The sequence below is a fragment of the Electrophorus electricus genome, chromosome 4 (assembly GCF_041902795.1).
Source record: "Electrophorus electricus isolate QZ-2024a chromosome 4, ASM4190279v1, whole genome shotgun sequence".
In the NCBI taxonomy this organism is placed as follows: Eukaryota; Metazoa; Chordata; class Actinopteri; order Gymnotiformes; family Gymnotidae; genus Electrophorus; species Electrophorus electricus.
This window is the reverse complement of record NC_137500.1, coordinates 37,950-53,783: the sequence shown is the minus strand read 5'-3', so window position 1 is coordinate 53,783 and position 15,834 is coordinate 37,950. Positions and strand designations below refer to the sequence as shown.

The 15,834-nt window shown below is 41.1% G+C and overlaps 1 protein-coding gene across 1 annotated transcript; it reads left to right on the top strand.

Moving 5' to 3' along the window:
* Positions 1-12,308: 12,308 nt before the first annotated feature.
* On the top strand, positions 12,309-15,834 carry vps72a (vacuolar protein sorting 72 homolog a). Its single transcript, XM_027030182.3, has 6 exons — positions 12,309-12,819; positions 13,282-13,434; positions 13,512-13,626; positions 13,916-14,092; positions 14,308-14,452; positions 15,136-15,834. Exons 1-6 carry the CDS (start codon positions 12,703-12,705, stop codon positions 15,548-15,550), a joined length of 1,122 nt encoding a protein of 373 aa, XP_026885983.1. The 5' UTR covers positions 12,309-12,702; the 3' UTR covers positions 15,551-15,834.

Genomic DNA, 15,834 nt, shown 5'->3' with positions numbered 1-15,834 from the left:
AAGTCGCTTTGGATAAAAGCATCAGCTAAATGCTGTAAGTCCAAGACTCAATCCTTGTGGGGGTCTGCATGTTGGGGGGGGGGGGGGATTTGCTCTGATTTAGAGCTGCCAAGTGCTACAAAATATATGTTTACAATCAATTTAGGACTGTGCCACAAATTCCTTCCCTGTTTTCCAGCCTGTCTGCAGGAATACTACAGACTACGTTGAATCTAAACACCAGAAGAACATGATTCAGATGTATATATACTGCAGTAAGAAAATACAATAATTTGACTAAAGTAACCCTACTAATACATTATATGATTGTTAATTTTGGCAGGTATTTTCAAGATAGTCTTAGTCTTAGGTAGTGCTTAATTTGTAAAAGATGAGGTAATGGAACCCAAAGGGTGAAGTGATCCAGCTAGTGGTCAGGGAGGAAAAGGTCCCAGGACTGAATTTGGATGCAAGGTCCAGATTTGAATACCACTAATATAGAGGGTGTGCATGTGGCATCACAGTTTATGAGCTTCACTGCGGTTATGCCCATTGAGTGGCAGCACAGCATAAAAACCTCTTAAATATGAAAGCTGTTGTGCAATTTACTGTACAAATAGATTGGCAAGACCTCCGACAGCCAAAGAAAAGAAAACACTAGCAAGACAAACCCTGTTTAGACAGGAAGCCAGAAATCACTTTCTGATTTAGAAATTATACTTGTAACTGAGAAACATTAAAGGTCATGAAGACCACTAGAATTGATATTTTATGTTAGATTTAATGGTGACACCACAGGACAGGCTGTTTTACCTGCACAAATATATAATGTTACTGAGTGGCAGTGGCATTTATAACAATTCTGTCCACATACAACCACAATATCCTTTATGGTCATCATCACTTTAACAAATCCTGTATCATGGATTTTGTAGGCTTTGCTTAGTGTTTTTTCCCAGTGTCAAAGTCGACATCTGGTAGATAAAAATGTTGCTTTGTCTCTCCATTTCTCTCTCTCTCTCTCTCTCTCTCTCTCTCCATGGAGTGGCTGATTTGCCTGGGCTTAGGAATGTGTTATGCAGGATCCCTGTTTTCCCTGTAAGAACTTCCTGGTAGATTAGATCCTGTTCCTCCTACCTGACTCCAGATCAGAGTTTGCTTTGAATGCATCTGTGAATCTGAGGCTTTGGTGGATGCAACTGACTCCAAATCAGACTTATACAGCATGAAACCTGAAGCCTCGGCAGAAGGAAGTAAAGAGAGTTTTTCCTATATCAGTGATGGATTAGGATGGAAATAACAGGAATAACAGCAGCCATATAGGAACACAGTTCCCACTGACATATAGGAAAACTGTTCACACTTGGAGTATCCCTCTCTCTCTCTCGCTCTCTCTCTCTCTGTGATGTTGCTTCAGTGATTCTGTTTATAATACTGGAAATTCTTTTGTTTTTGAGATGCACTCTTTTCATTCTCATTTTGTGTAAATGCAATGTGAGCTGATTCACATCCTGCTCTCTTGTCATATGTGAAACACATGAAGATCAGGCAGCTCTAATGCTGTGCGTGTTTGTGTAGTGTGTTTGCGTGTGTGTACGTGTGTGTGTTTAAGAGAGACAGACCACAATTTTTTGGCAGGGTTTATTACTGATATCATGTGTATCGAAGACAAGCGATATAATTAGAAAGAACAGACTGTACGTTTGAATATATTTTTTAAATATATTTTTAATACTTTTTTTTCTGTTGAGCGCATGGTTCTTGCTGCTTACACAAACCTCTTCCAACATTCCTGGTTAGAAAACAACTTGACAACCTCTGTTTGTGTGTGTGTATATGATTCTAAATTAACCCTATCAAGCTAACAGTCAGGAGATCACTGTCACGAGTGTGTGACTGTATGACTTCATGCTCAGATTCCAACACTCACTTTAATAGAAACACTAACACTTACACCCTGTACCCTAACACAAACATGTACATTGTATACCCTACTACTAACACCTAACACTATCCCATACACCCTGTACCTTAACACTAACACTTAAACCCTGTATCCTAACACTAACCCATGCACCCTGTACTTTAACACTAACTCATACACCCTGTACCTTAACACTAACACTAACAGCACAGACAATGACTAACCATAACCCTAATACAGACTTTCTGAAAACCCAACACACAACAAGAAGATATTTTGTTTCTTGGATGTACTGAAACTAGAGGCATAATTACACATATGGGCAGGTGAAGAATATAGCATGCTTTAATCTGTATATATGAGTAGACAGGTGAAGGTCAGTAGGGCGCCCTGTAGGGTGCCCGGGAGTAGCAGCAGATAAACGGATTACCTCTGCAGCAATTTCACAGAGACAGAGACACACACACCCATAGAGACCCATAGAGAGAGACAGATAACCCAGAGAAAAAAAAAAGAACAATTTTTGATAATTTATGTAATGTAATAATCTGTAAATTTTGATTTGGTTAGAAAGAATTTAAAACATATTATTATTATTTAGCTGTAGGAGAAATCATCTGGTGAGGTGCACCCTGATCTCTCACAGGAAAGGCAAGAACAAACAATATGAAAATGTGACTCTTCTAAACTGCTACACCTTTCTCTTCTTCCAGGTTAAATACTGTGCGCTCCACTTCTCTGTAGTTATGTAACATTTACTTCCTCATTGCTTGTGATTGGCTATAGTTTTCTGCCTGCCCTTAGCAACAACCCGCCCCAGTAGCTTTAAAAAGCAACAAAAACAAAGTTTTCCCAGAAGTCAGCTGATGTACAAATAGAGGGTGTGTGTGTCACACATATTGGCTAAAGCTTGTGTGTGTACATGTGTGTTGGTGTGTATTTGACAGCTTGTGTACATTTAATAATCCAGCAATATACATTAGTAAAAAAAAAGTAACATTTAAGAACATTTAAGAAGTGTTTAAATAAATAAGAAAGTTTTAGTTCACTGAATTCACTGAATCACTACTACCCTATACTCCAATACTACACTATACCACTCTAATACTGCGCTAAATAAATATTGTACTGCATAATATATTTTACTATAACATCACTATTATATTGCAAAATATCACTATAATCATGTACTATAACATCACTATAATACTGTGTGGTATCACTATAATATTGTACTATAACATCACTATAATACTGTGTAGTTCCACTATAACATTATACTATAACATCACTATAATACTGTGTAGTATGATTATAATATTGCACTATAACATCACTATAATACTGTGTAGTATCACTATAATATTGTACTATAACATCACTATAATACTGTGTAGTATGACTACAATATTGCACTATAACATCACTATAATACTGTGTAGTATCACTATAATATTGTACTATAACATCACTATAATACTGTGTAGTATGACTACAATATTGCACTATAACATCACTATAATACTTTGTAGTATGACTATAATATTCAAGTTCAAGTTCAAGTTTGGTTTATTTGTCACATACATAGTCATACACAGTATAACTTGTAGTGAAATGGTTGAGAGTGCTCTGTCCAAACTGAGGAAAAAAAAAACAGGGGTGCATAGAGGAATATATATTCTATATATGTACAAAAATATATTTACAATGTATGTACAATATATGTATATTATGTTTATATACACAATGTACAATGTATATGGTTGTGTATGCATGTACACAATGTACAGATCCATTTTGTAAAAAGACATTTTTACAGTTTTTATGTTACATGGTGGTAATTGAATATATATACAGTTATTGAATATATATACAGTGATGTTACATGGTGGTGGTGGTCCCCACAGTTTATCAGTTTCCCTGATTCAGGGCCCGAATGGCCTGTGGGAAGAAGCTCCTCTTCAGTCTCTCTGTATTGGTCTTCAGGGAGCGAAAGCGCTTCCCTGACCTCAACAGAGAGAAGAGCCTATTGTTGGGATGGGTGGGGTCCTTCACAATCCTCCTGGCCTTGGTCTGGCACCGCTTGTAGTAGATGGTCTGCAGGTCAGGAAGTTCCGTGTGAGTGATGCGCTCTGCTGAACGCACTACGCTTTGGAGTGCTTGTCTGTCCTGCTTGGTGCTATTCCCAAACCAGACTGTGATGTTCCTCGTGAGGATGCTCTCGATAGTGCAAGTGTAGAAGTTCCACAGTACCTTGGAGTGCAGTCTGAAGTCTCTTAGGCCTCTGAGATGGTAAAGACACTGACAAGCCTTCTTTGCCAGGGAGTTGGTATGGCGGGACCAGGACAGGTCCTGTGAGATGTGAACACCAAGGTACCTGAAACTATCTACTCTCTCCACTGTGGTTCCACTGATCCTCACAGGTCGGTAGTGCTGCTCCTGCTTCTTGCTGCAATCCACGATCAGCTCCTTTGTCTTACTGACGTTTAGGAGGAGATTGTTTTCCTGCCACCAGTTTTCCAGGTGCTTAATCTCCTCCAGGTAGGCCCTCTCATCATTGTTTGAGATCAGGCCCATGACAACGGTGTCGTCAGCAAACTTGACAATGATGGTGGAGCTGGAAGTGGCTGTGCAGTCGTAGGTGTACAGTGAGTAGAGCAGAGGGCTTAGGACACAACCCTGAGGAGCTCCAGTGCTGAGGGTGAGGGTGGATGAGGCACAGTTGCCCACCCGTACTGATTGTAGTCTGTTCGTTAGGAAGTTGGAGATCCAGTCGCACAGGGATGTATGCGGTCCTAGATCCTCCAACTTAGTAGTGAGTAGGGAGGGGATGATGGTGTTAAATGCTGAACTGTAGTCGACAAACAGCATTTTAACATAATTACCCCTCCCTTTGTCCAGGTGGGTCAGTGTGGTGTGGAGCAGATGTGCAATTGCATCATCAGTGGAGCAGTTGTGGCAGTATTGCAAACTGCAATGGGTCCATGGAGGCTGGCAGTGAAGATGTGATGAAGTCTCTGACTAGCTTTTCAAAGCACTTCATCACGACTGATGTGAGGGCAACAGGGCGGTAGTCATTGAGGTCGGAGGGTCGAGGTTTCTTCGGGACGGGGACGATGGTGGATCGCTTGAAGCTGGACGGGACGATACCGAGCGTCAGGGAGAGATTGAAGATGTCGGTGAATACCGGGGCTAGCTGATCTGCACAGGCTTTGAGGACCCTCCCACAGATACCGCACTATATTTTGCACTATAACATCACTATAATACTGTATAGTATTACTATAATAATGCACTATAACATCACTATAATACTGTGTAGTATGACTATAATATTGCACTATAACATCACTATAATACTGTGTAGTATCACTATAATATTGTACTATAAGATCACTATAATACTATGTAGTTTGACTATAATATTGTACTATAATATCACAGTGGGATGGGAACATACTCAGGGCCTAAGCCTAACCCTAACACCCTCGGGGCCTAACCCTAATCTTAAGACATGCAGGGCCTAACCATAACTGTAACCCTAAACCTAACACACTTAGGGCCTAACCCTCACCCTAACCCTTCCTTTAGCTGGGCTAAAAATTAATTTCCCTGGTAGGATTACTTAGCAATCAGTGAAAACTTGAAACATGAAAGCTCATGTGTGTGAATAAGAGCACGAGATAAATTTTCTCAGCTTTATACTTTTGTAATTAATTCCAGCACCCATAAATAAACAAATATGTAGAACAATTATGATATTAACATTTATCTGACACTTTTATCCAAAGCAACTTTTATAATTATGGCTGAGTACAATTGAGGGTTAAGGGTCTTGCTCAGGGGCCCAAAAGTGGCACTTTGGCAGTGGTGGGGCTTGAACCAGCAACCTTCCTATTAGAAGTCAAGTACCTTAACCACTGAGCTAAGCATAATAGGAAAGACACATGACAAAATGAAGATCAGCATAAAGCAAATGAAAGTTAAAAGGTGAAGTGAGGACATGAAACAGATTTATAAATACCTAAATCTACAAGAACAGAAACTGAAACATTCCCATGAGGTTTTTTCTAATAATTTTCATGTTTGTGTGTGTGTGTGTGTGTGTGTGTGTGTGTGTGTGTGTGTGTGTGTGTGTGAGAGAGAGAGAGAGAGAGAGAGAGAGAGAGAGAGAGAGAGAGAGAGAGAGAGAGAGAGAGAGAGAGAGAGAGAGAGAGAGAGAGAGAGAGAGAGAGAGAATGAATGGGTGTGTTTATAAAAGAGTGTGTGGGACTGAAAAGCCTTGGCAGTTGCACAGTATGTGACCCTGGTGACAATCTCCATGGTTACAGACACAAGAAATGCATGACCTGCTAACCTGCATTTGCAAACCTAAAATAGATACTCATAAAATAGTCATAAAAAATGGGTTCATGAAGTTTTCATAAAGGGTAGGTGCATGATGATGTAGAAAAGTGCGTATATGCCACAATGTAAGATTAAAGAACTCCTTGCGTGTGTATGTGTATGTGTGTGTTGATGCTTGATTGCTTGTGAATGTATATGTGTTACTTAATTGTTACTGGAGAGACTGTTTGGAAGAAGGTTAAAAGGTTTGAGTAAGAAAAGTGATTTTCCACAGTTCAGTCAGTTCCACAGAGACCATTACGGTGCAAGTCTGCACACACACACACACACACACACACACACACACACACACACACACACACAAAAAAAAACATGAACGTGTACACCCAGACTCGTATCTAACACAAAGAACATGACTCCTTTGGGTTTGGCTGGAACATTCCAATCTGCCTAGTTTGTTCTCACCAGGCCCAGACAAACAGTTCTCAGCCCTCTCCACATGTGCTACATGTGCTCTCTACATGTTCTGTTGGAGGTCATGCTTATACATTCAGTTTAAACACACACACACACAGGCATGCACGCACGCACACACACACACACACCCACATGCACACTATATATGTACTATATTTGAGTACACTTAAGATTTAGTATTCTTTCTCTTTTTTCAATTTATTATTTTTATAAAGTATTATTAGTAATGTTATACTGTATTATTTCTATGAATAAATGCACTGCATGAATATAATTACATTTGAATAAAACAAAATTATTCAAATATGGAACACCACACCAAACAATAAATCCAACTCTTCATCATAAAACATCCCTACACAAATCTTCACAATGTAAGCATGATATAATGAAATGGGAAACTTGATTTGGAAATGGAAAAATGTAGAGATTCTATGTAGTTTTCTCTGCATTTCTGTGTACTTCTGTGCATGTGTGTGTACATGTTTGTATTTGGGCATACATTAGGGTGTGGGTGTGTGTGTGTGTGTGGGTGTGTGTGTGTGTGTGTGTGTGTGTGTGGGTGTGTGTGTGTGTGTGTGTGTGAGAGAGAGAGAGAGAGAGAGAGAGAGAGAGAGAGAGAGAGAGAGAGAGAGAGAGAGAGAGAGAGAGAGAGAGAGAGAGAGAGAGAGAGAGAGAGAGAGAGAGAGAGAGAGAGAGAGAGAGAGAGAGAGAGAGATGACCCTTTGTTCTTTTCTAAGTTCCCACAGGAATCAGATTCCAACTCCAGTCCAAAAGCTGTCACTACCATAAATATTCCATTTATTAAATTTCTAATTAAAGCCATTAATATACATTATCTGAACACACTAAAAAAGAAAAACAGTCCCTGTAATCAGACACTGGCATATACCTCACAGATCAGGATGGACATTTAACCATCACAACACATGATCATGCATAAGTGTTCGTTAGACCTCATTAGACATCTTTAGATCTCAGTAGTTAGATCACATTAATTAGACCTCATTAATTAGACCTTATTAGTTAGATCAGATTAGTTAGATTACACATTAGTTAGTGTGACAGCTGCACTATGTGATTCTGTTTGTTTGAGTGATGAAGAACCATGCATCAAAAAGGATGCAGTGAGTTGAAATGAGCTGGCTACTCGAGGATGTTTGCACTTAGCCTGCTATGTCTGCTAACACAGAGGAGTTCCTACAAAAATGACAGGTAGCCCATCGGTTTGTGGACAGGATAGATCAGCTCCTGGGAAGAGTTACTCACTTAGGGTTTACCTGTATTCAGCCCAACTTGGCCGCTTTTGTGGGGATACATATTGCAGACCAGATCTTGATCAGTTCTACCCTTCAGCTCCATGATCTCGGTCAATTCCAAACCTCAGCTCCATGACAGCAAGGCTTCTCCCGTCAACTCCATGACAATGAGGCTCCTCTCGTCAGCTCCATGACAAGGAGGTTCTGAATCACTGTCCTTCTGATCCCTGCCCATTTCCCATCCCACCTCAGTGCTGCTCCTACAGCAGTCCACCAGTGTCTTCCCAGGGTAGGCCATTGTTCACCAGTGTCTGCCCGGGGTAGGCCATTGTTCACCAGTGTCTGCCCAGTGTAGGCCATTGTTCACCAGAGTCTTCCCAGGCTAGGCCATTGTTCACCAGTGTCTGCCCAGTGTGGGCCATTGTTCACCAGTGTAGGCCATTGTTCACCAGTGTCTTCCCAGGGTAGGCTGCAATACATCATTGTCTGCCCATTGAAGGCTGTGGTTCACTAGTCTCTGCCCAGTGTAGGCTACGGTTCATCAGTGTCTGCCTAGTGTAATCTGTCATGGTTTAGATCTGTTAGATTACATTACAGACCTGTTCAACATTGCAGACCTGTTAGATTAGTTTCTGTTCAGGAAGTAATTTGTTTCTGTTCAGGTTCATTTTGGAATTGTAGATCCCCAGGAGACACTGAGGTCCCCTGTGTGTGTCTATCTCACTCTGTGCATGTGTGTGTGTGTGTGTGTGTGTGTGTGTGTGTGGTAATCCCCCAGTGTGCCAACTAAACCATGGCAAGGAAAGTACCGAACATGTGGTGTGGAGGACACACTAGAGTTAGGGTTAGCAGCATCAAACCATTACAACATTAGTCCATCACAACATCAAACCAATACAACATTAACCCATCACACCATCAAACCAGTACAACATTAACCCATCACACCATCAAACCATTACAACATTAACCCATCACACCATCAAACCAAAACAACATTAATCCCTTATACATTGAACCTTTACACCAAAAAATGACATTAAACCCTTATATTAACAAACTCGTATATCATGATATGACACCATCAAACCTTCAAACCAAACCATACACTATCAAATTCACTCCAACCCCCACACATGAAATTCTTGCACCATAAAACTCACCTGATATTCAAACCTTCATACCAAACATGTACCAAACACATCAAACTCTACCAAACTACCATAAAAACTTCACACTAACACTTTATAACATCAAACCTTCATACCTAACCCTTCGGTGTGTGTATTTTATTTTTGAATTGATTACAGATGGTTTTGCCATTGGACCGTCTGGTGTCTCCTGTTGGGGTAAAAGTCCTGCTCTTGTTTTCTCCACGGTTTTGGCTGGATCTTCTTATGCTAACTTGGATCCAGACACTGGGGCTTTCAAAGCCATTTTAAAATAATATAATATAATATAAAAAAGAAAACATTGTTACCCTCCTCATTATCTTATTGTGAACAGGCTAAAAGCTGCTCTATAAAAATCACCCGCCCAGCATCCTTGACTAGCCTTCAGGACAAACACAGAACATAGTAACAGCAAAACAATTTTTAATTGGATTTCCAACAAAGTGAGTAATAAGCTTGCCTGTCAATATAGATTGGGCCTGTTACCAAGTGAATGAGTGCGCATGTGCATGTATAGGGTGTCTGCCTATGAGTGTGTATGCAAGGGCATTGTGTATCCATGTATAGGGTGTCTGTCTATGAGTGTGTGTGCATAGGAAAACATTTCCATGTATAGGGGGTTTGCATTTGGGTGTGTGTGCAAAGGAAAATGTCCCTACACTCTGCATGTTCTCCATATCAGTCATGGCTCAGGATTAGGATTGGGGTCAGGGTTAGGTTATGGTAAAAGGAGACAGGTTACATAGGGTTAGGTCATGGTAAGGGAGAACAGGTCACACTGGGTTAAGTTATGGTAAGAGAGGATAGGTCACATGGGCTTATGTTATGGTGTCTGGTTCAAAAAATCTGAAACATTTGATTCTGTAGAGAAGTAAATCAGTTAACTCTCCTTCTCTGTGGGGACATTCCTGGTGTTATCTAGAACTTCATTTTTCTCTTCTCTTGTTTGTAACATATAATTTTATTTAAAGCACAAAATTAAAATGCCACAATAAAGAAAACAAAAATATATCAAGCATTTGAATCCACTTAAATGTGCCTTGCTATTCTTACATTACACTGTATTTTCAGTGGTGTGTGTGTGTGTGTGTGTGTGTGTGTGTGTGTGTGTGTGTGTGTGTGTGTGTGTCTCTCTCTCTCTCTCTCTCTCTCTCTCGCTCTCTCTCACTCTTTCTGTAATCTTGCTGGTCCGGTAATTCCTGTGCCATGATGTCACTACTCAGTAGGGACAACACAATGTTCTTGGGCTTTTCCTCAATGGGTTTCCTCTCTCTCTCTCTCTCTCTCTCTCTCTCTCTCTCTCTCTCTCTCTCTCTCTCTCTCTCACTCAGACTGACTAATTGCTCACATTTTGAAAATCCCACGGGTGAGAAATGCCTCTTTAATCAAAGCCAAATTTATCCATATAGCAATTTTTACAGCTGTTGTCACAAAGCAGCTTTACTAATGTTCAAGTCCAAGCCACCAGTGAGCAACCCAAGGGTGACAGTGGCAAGGAAAAACTCCCTAGATCATGAGGTAGAAACCTTGAGAGTAACCAAGACTGAAAGGGGGGCCCATCCTCCTCTGACTGACCCCAAACACCACAACAGGTATGAAATAGGCAATACTGGCTTACTCCACCAGCCTAGACACATAAACTGGCAATTCTCACCTCTAGTGGTGGAAGGAGGAACACCCCCCTCACACACACACACACAAGCACTTTCCCTTACAGAACCTTTTCTCTAACCATTATGTCTCTGTGTATGGGGATTTGGAATTTTAGTTCATATTAATTTGTGTATGTGTGTGTTATTTAAATATCTTAACCTTATAAATAATCGAAATAGGTTTCCATGTGTGATAAATGTGCACTGTTCCCTCTCCACTTGTGAAAAACATTTACTGTACACTCTCCACGTGTGATGTGTGCTGTACACTCTGTATTTGTGAAAAACATACACTGTACACTCTCCACGTGTGATAAATGTGCACTGTACCCTCTCTACTTGTGAAACACTTGTACTGTACACACTCCGCTTATGAAAATGTGCACTGTACACTCCAATTGTGAAAAACATGCACTGTACACTCTCCAAATGTGATAAATGTGTACTGTACCCTCTCCACATGTGATAAACGTGCGTTGTACATTCTCCGTGTGCGATACATTTACAGCATTTGGCAAACACTCCAGAGTGACTTACAAAAGTTCTTTGTCATTTACTCATGGAATACATCCTAACCAGTACAGCAGGTTAGAGTCCAATATACCAATGAACTAGAATACTGTTGAAAGAAGTGCAAAATACATATAAGCTCTATATCAAATAACAATAAGTGTAATAACAAATAATACCCTAATGCTACTGATATTGATGTATGGAATTGCATTTCTGCTGTAATGAATAAATGTAGGGCCTTTCATCAATGATGTACACTAATTATTTTACATTTATATAAATGTAATCATCCTCATCTCATTCTCATCATTTCACATAAGAACATAATAATAATAGAGTAGAACCCTAACCCTAACCTAATCTAACCCTAACCTAACTTAATCTAACCTAACCTAACCTAATATAACCCTAACCTAACCTAACCTAACCCTAACCTAACCTCAGATAAATGTCATAAATGTAAATGTAAACCAAACTAACCCTAACCTAACCTTACTGTAATCTAATCTAACCTCAGCTAAATGCCATAAATGTAAATGTAAATATAAACTAAACTAACCATAACTCTAACCCTAACCTAACCTAACCCTACCCTAATCTAATCTAACCTTAGCTAAATGCCATAAATGTAAATGTAAACTAAACTAACCCTAACCTAATCTAACCTGAATCTAATCTAATCTAACCTAACCCTAACCTAATCTAACCTCAAATAAATGCCAGAAATGCAAATGTAAAATGTAAATGTAAACTAAACTAACCATAACCCTAACCTAACCTAATAAACATGCCAACTTTTTAAATCATTTAAATTGCATTATTTTTTAACTAGTCCTTATCCTTTTAAAAGGTTTTATCCTCAACCCGTTTTTTGTTTCGTTATGTATTATTTCTCTCTTTTATTTAATTTTTCTTCGTTTATTTTTGAGCGAATCAAGAAATGTAGTCCAGTCCAGTTGGAGGCAGTAATGCACCGGATAGAAATGCGCCGTTCTGTGCCGGAAATACAATTTCATCCACGGCTGAAACGATGGTGTTCTCACGCTAACATAAACGGAGTAAGAGCGTGATATTTTTGTGATAGTTTGTGACAAATAACCTCTTAGGGTGGGAGGCATTTTAAGTCCTCTGACAAAAGTTAACCTGATTTGCAACCATAAGATAGGTACCGTTAGCTAAGTAATGTTGGTGGGATCTTTGTTAGCCAGTTAGCCCTGCTAGCTGCTAGTCAGTTACCTCAGGTTAGAGTTAGCGTTAGGGTTAGTGTTGGGGTTAGCGCTTCGCTCAGCCCGGTGGTTGGGTTTAGTTGCGGGTGTGTAGTTTTTGTGATAATACATATTTTTGTGATATTACTTATCCCACCTTGGTTGGGACTGAAGATGAGTTTAGCCCGTTACAGAGAGCAACGGAAGACTGCGGGGAACCGCATGTCCAAACTCTTAGATGCGGAGGAAGAGGACGACTTCTATAAAACCACTTACGGAGGCTTCAACGACGTGAGTATGTCACACTCGTTCAGACGAAGCAGACATGTAGAGAGAGAAATAATCAAGTGTGTTCAGGATCGTGAACGCTGAATTAGAGTTCCGCGTTCATTAGCTAGCTCGTAATCTAGCCAGGCGAGCAGTTATCACATACTCAAGATGTAGTGGTGTTTAAACGTTACCAGCACCTTTCCACTGAGTTTTATGGACTCTGAAGTTAGACAACTAATGATAACGTGTCCAAGTCCCCAGTGAGCAAGGCAAGGGTGACGGTGGCAAGGAAAAACTCCCTAGAACATGAGGAAGAAACCTTGAGAGAAAGCAAGACTCAAAGGACGTTCCATCCTCCTCTGGCTGACAACGGCCATCACAATAACAACAATTTTAAAAGAGAAAATAAATAAAAAATGAAATAATAATATATTAATGTCTAGTCCAACTTTCTATGGCATGAAGTGATGTCGTTTCTTATAGGAATCGGGGGATGATGAGTACCGTGGTGATCACTCAGACACTGAAGATGAGGTGGACAGCGATTTTGACATTGATGAGGGTGATGAGCCAGACAGCGACCAGGAGGAGGACATACCACGTCGGAAGAGTCGTGTAGTGACCAAAGCGTACAAGGTGAGAAAGTGGAAACGTTGATGAACAGGTTTAACACTACACATTGTTATCGCTAAACTGTTTGCATATGTGTGTAGGAGCCTGTAAAGGCAGTAAAGCCCAAAGCAAAGCGTCCCTCTGAAGAGCCCAAGAGAATGGAGAGACCCAGAGCAGAGAAACGCAACCACCAAGACCTGCAGGACACTGCAGAAGGTGTGTACTTTAAACATACACACACTGTTGTTTAAAACCAGACATTTCAGCTTGTATTTGACTTCTGCTTCCACTTCCTAAAGACAGAGTTCAGGTTGATGTATTTGTCAAGCATGTTTATGAACACCAAATTCTAACATTATATATATAGTACATTATTATCTAACATTGTTATACAGTAAACATACAGTTAATAAACACACACACACACGCACACACACACACAGTTTAGCTGTGCCATACATGGAGACAGTACTTGAAAGCGTAAGCAAAATCTCTTTCTCCCCAGTTCGTAAGTCTGTGCGGAAGTCCACCAGTGAACATACGAGGAAGACATACGAGCGTTTGCAGGAGCGGCAGCAGGAGGCGCCACGCCGGAGGAGAGCACACAACGATCGACCCCTCTCTCAGGAAGAGCTGCTAACTGAGGCGCGGCTCACAGCCCAGAGCAACCTGCAGTCACTGGGTACAAACACCACACACAGCCTGGAGCAACTCACAGGGTACACTCACTCACACACGCTAAACACACATGGCCCGGAGCAACCTGAACTCACTGGACACACAGGCACGCACATGGCCCAGAGCAACTTGCAAAAGGACTAAAAGTAAGTGACTTGGTTCTTGATTACAGCTTCTATACACTGTGTGTGACTGTGGCTGTGTGTGTGTGTGTTGTAGAGAATTACGAGCGTCTTGAGGCTGATAAGAAGAAGCACGTGCAGAAGAAGAGGAGGTTTGAAGGGCCCACGATCCGCTACCAGTCCGTCCTCACACCGCTGATCTCCGAGCCCCTGCTCAAAGAGGAGAACGTGGATGTAGAGGGGTACACAGACGCCGTCTCTCACATGCACACACGCACGTGTGCCATCTCTGTCGTGCACATATTTCCAATATGTACAGATATTTAGAGAGTAGCATCCATAAAAAATGATATACATACACACACACACACAAAACAGCAGGCATATACATATACAATGGTATGTATATATGCCTGTGTCTGAACGTGCCCATCTATCTACAATACAGTATGTGTAGTGTCCTCCCCTGTATACAGTATCACAGATAAGCTGGACTATGGGGTTGATGGCCATAGTCAGTGTGAGGGAGTCATGATTGCTGCCCAGTCAGGGAATCCTGACATGTTTGAGGGAGGAGCCTAATGCTAGAGAGCAGATGTCTCCTATGTGTTTGTGTATTTGTGTTTATGAATGTGTGTTTGACTGTCATCCTCCACTCCCATACGCCCCCGCCGGTAAGAGTTAAAGAGCCTGGTGGTTCTGGGGACAAAAGATCTGCTATTTTGTCACACGATGCCAAGATACTAAACGCACCACAACTAACATTTTGTGAAACTAATTATTTTCTGATTAAAAAAAACAAAACAGTTGTATTACAAATAGATTTGAAACAAATGCGGAGATGAAACATTTCATGAATTATTTCCTTTCTGTCTCTGACCTAACCCTAACAAATCCCAATTGTGATGTCATTGCTCTCCTATAGGCTGGATCAGGACACGCCCCAGACAGCGTCCTCATCCTGTGTGGGGGTGACACTGGGGGTAGGGTCTCTGTGCTCTCGCACCTTCATTACTTTCAGCGACGATGATGCATTTGAATCTGCTTTCCCCCGATTGGCCAGCACTGGTCATAGCCTTCCTGTTCAGGAAGTGTGTCCTGTAACCCATAAGCCCGCCCTGTACCGAGACCCCGTAACGGACATCCCGTATGCTGATGCACGTGCCTTCCGCATCATCCGTGAGGCCTACCGCAAATATGTAGCAGCTCATGGCTTTCCCAACTCCACGGGCAGCGTCAGCGGGGTCAGTGACCCTGCTGGGCCAGCAGGGGGCAGCACAGCGGCTGCAAAGAGCCTCCGACCAAAGGGACTCCTCAGACAGGGTCTGGTGGCCATGTAGGTACATGCGCACACATGCGTATTTTAAGTATGTGTGAGAGTTTGCTCAATATGTGCTTCTTGAAATGAATGCATGAGAATCGTTAAACATGTTACTTTTCCACAAATGTTCCTGATGAGAACCAGGCTGAAGGCTGTGCTGTATTTAGCATCTGCCTTTGGAATGTTTCATACTGCTCATGGTTTAGTTTTGTTTTGTATCTTTTCTTATACTGTGTGTCACACTCTCAGTAGTTGGTGCTTCAGCTAAACTGCCCGTTTGGCAATAAACACTTTCTTTATGTG

Excerpts from the sequence above, each read along its gene's own strand:
- vps72a (XM_027030182.3), top strand. The coding sequence starts at position 12,703 with ATGAGTTTAGCCCGTTACAGAGAGCAACGGAAGACTGCGGGGAACCGC. Across the intron at positions 13,435-13,511 it reads TAGTGACCAAAGCGTACAAG|GAGCCTGTAAAGGCAGTAAA; the intron begins GTGAGAAAGTGG and ends ATATGTGTGTAG. Across the intron at positions 13,627-13,915 it reads CCTGCAGGACACTGCAGAAG|TTCGTAAGTCTGTGCGGAAG; the intron begins GTGTGTACTTTA and ends CTTTCTCCCCAG.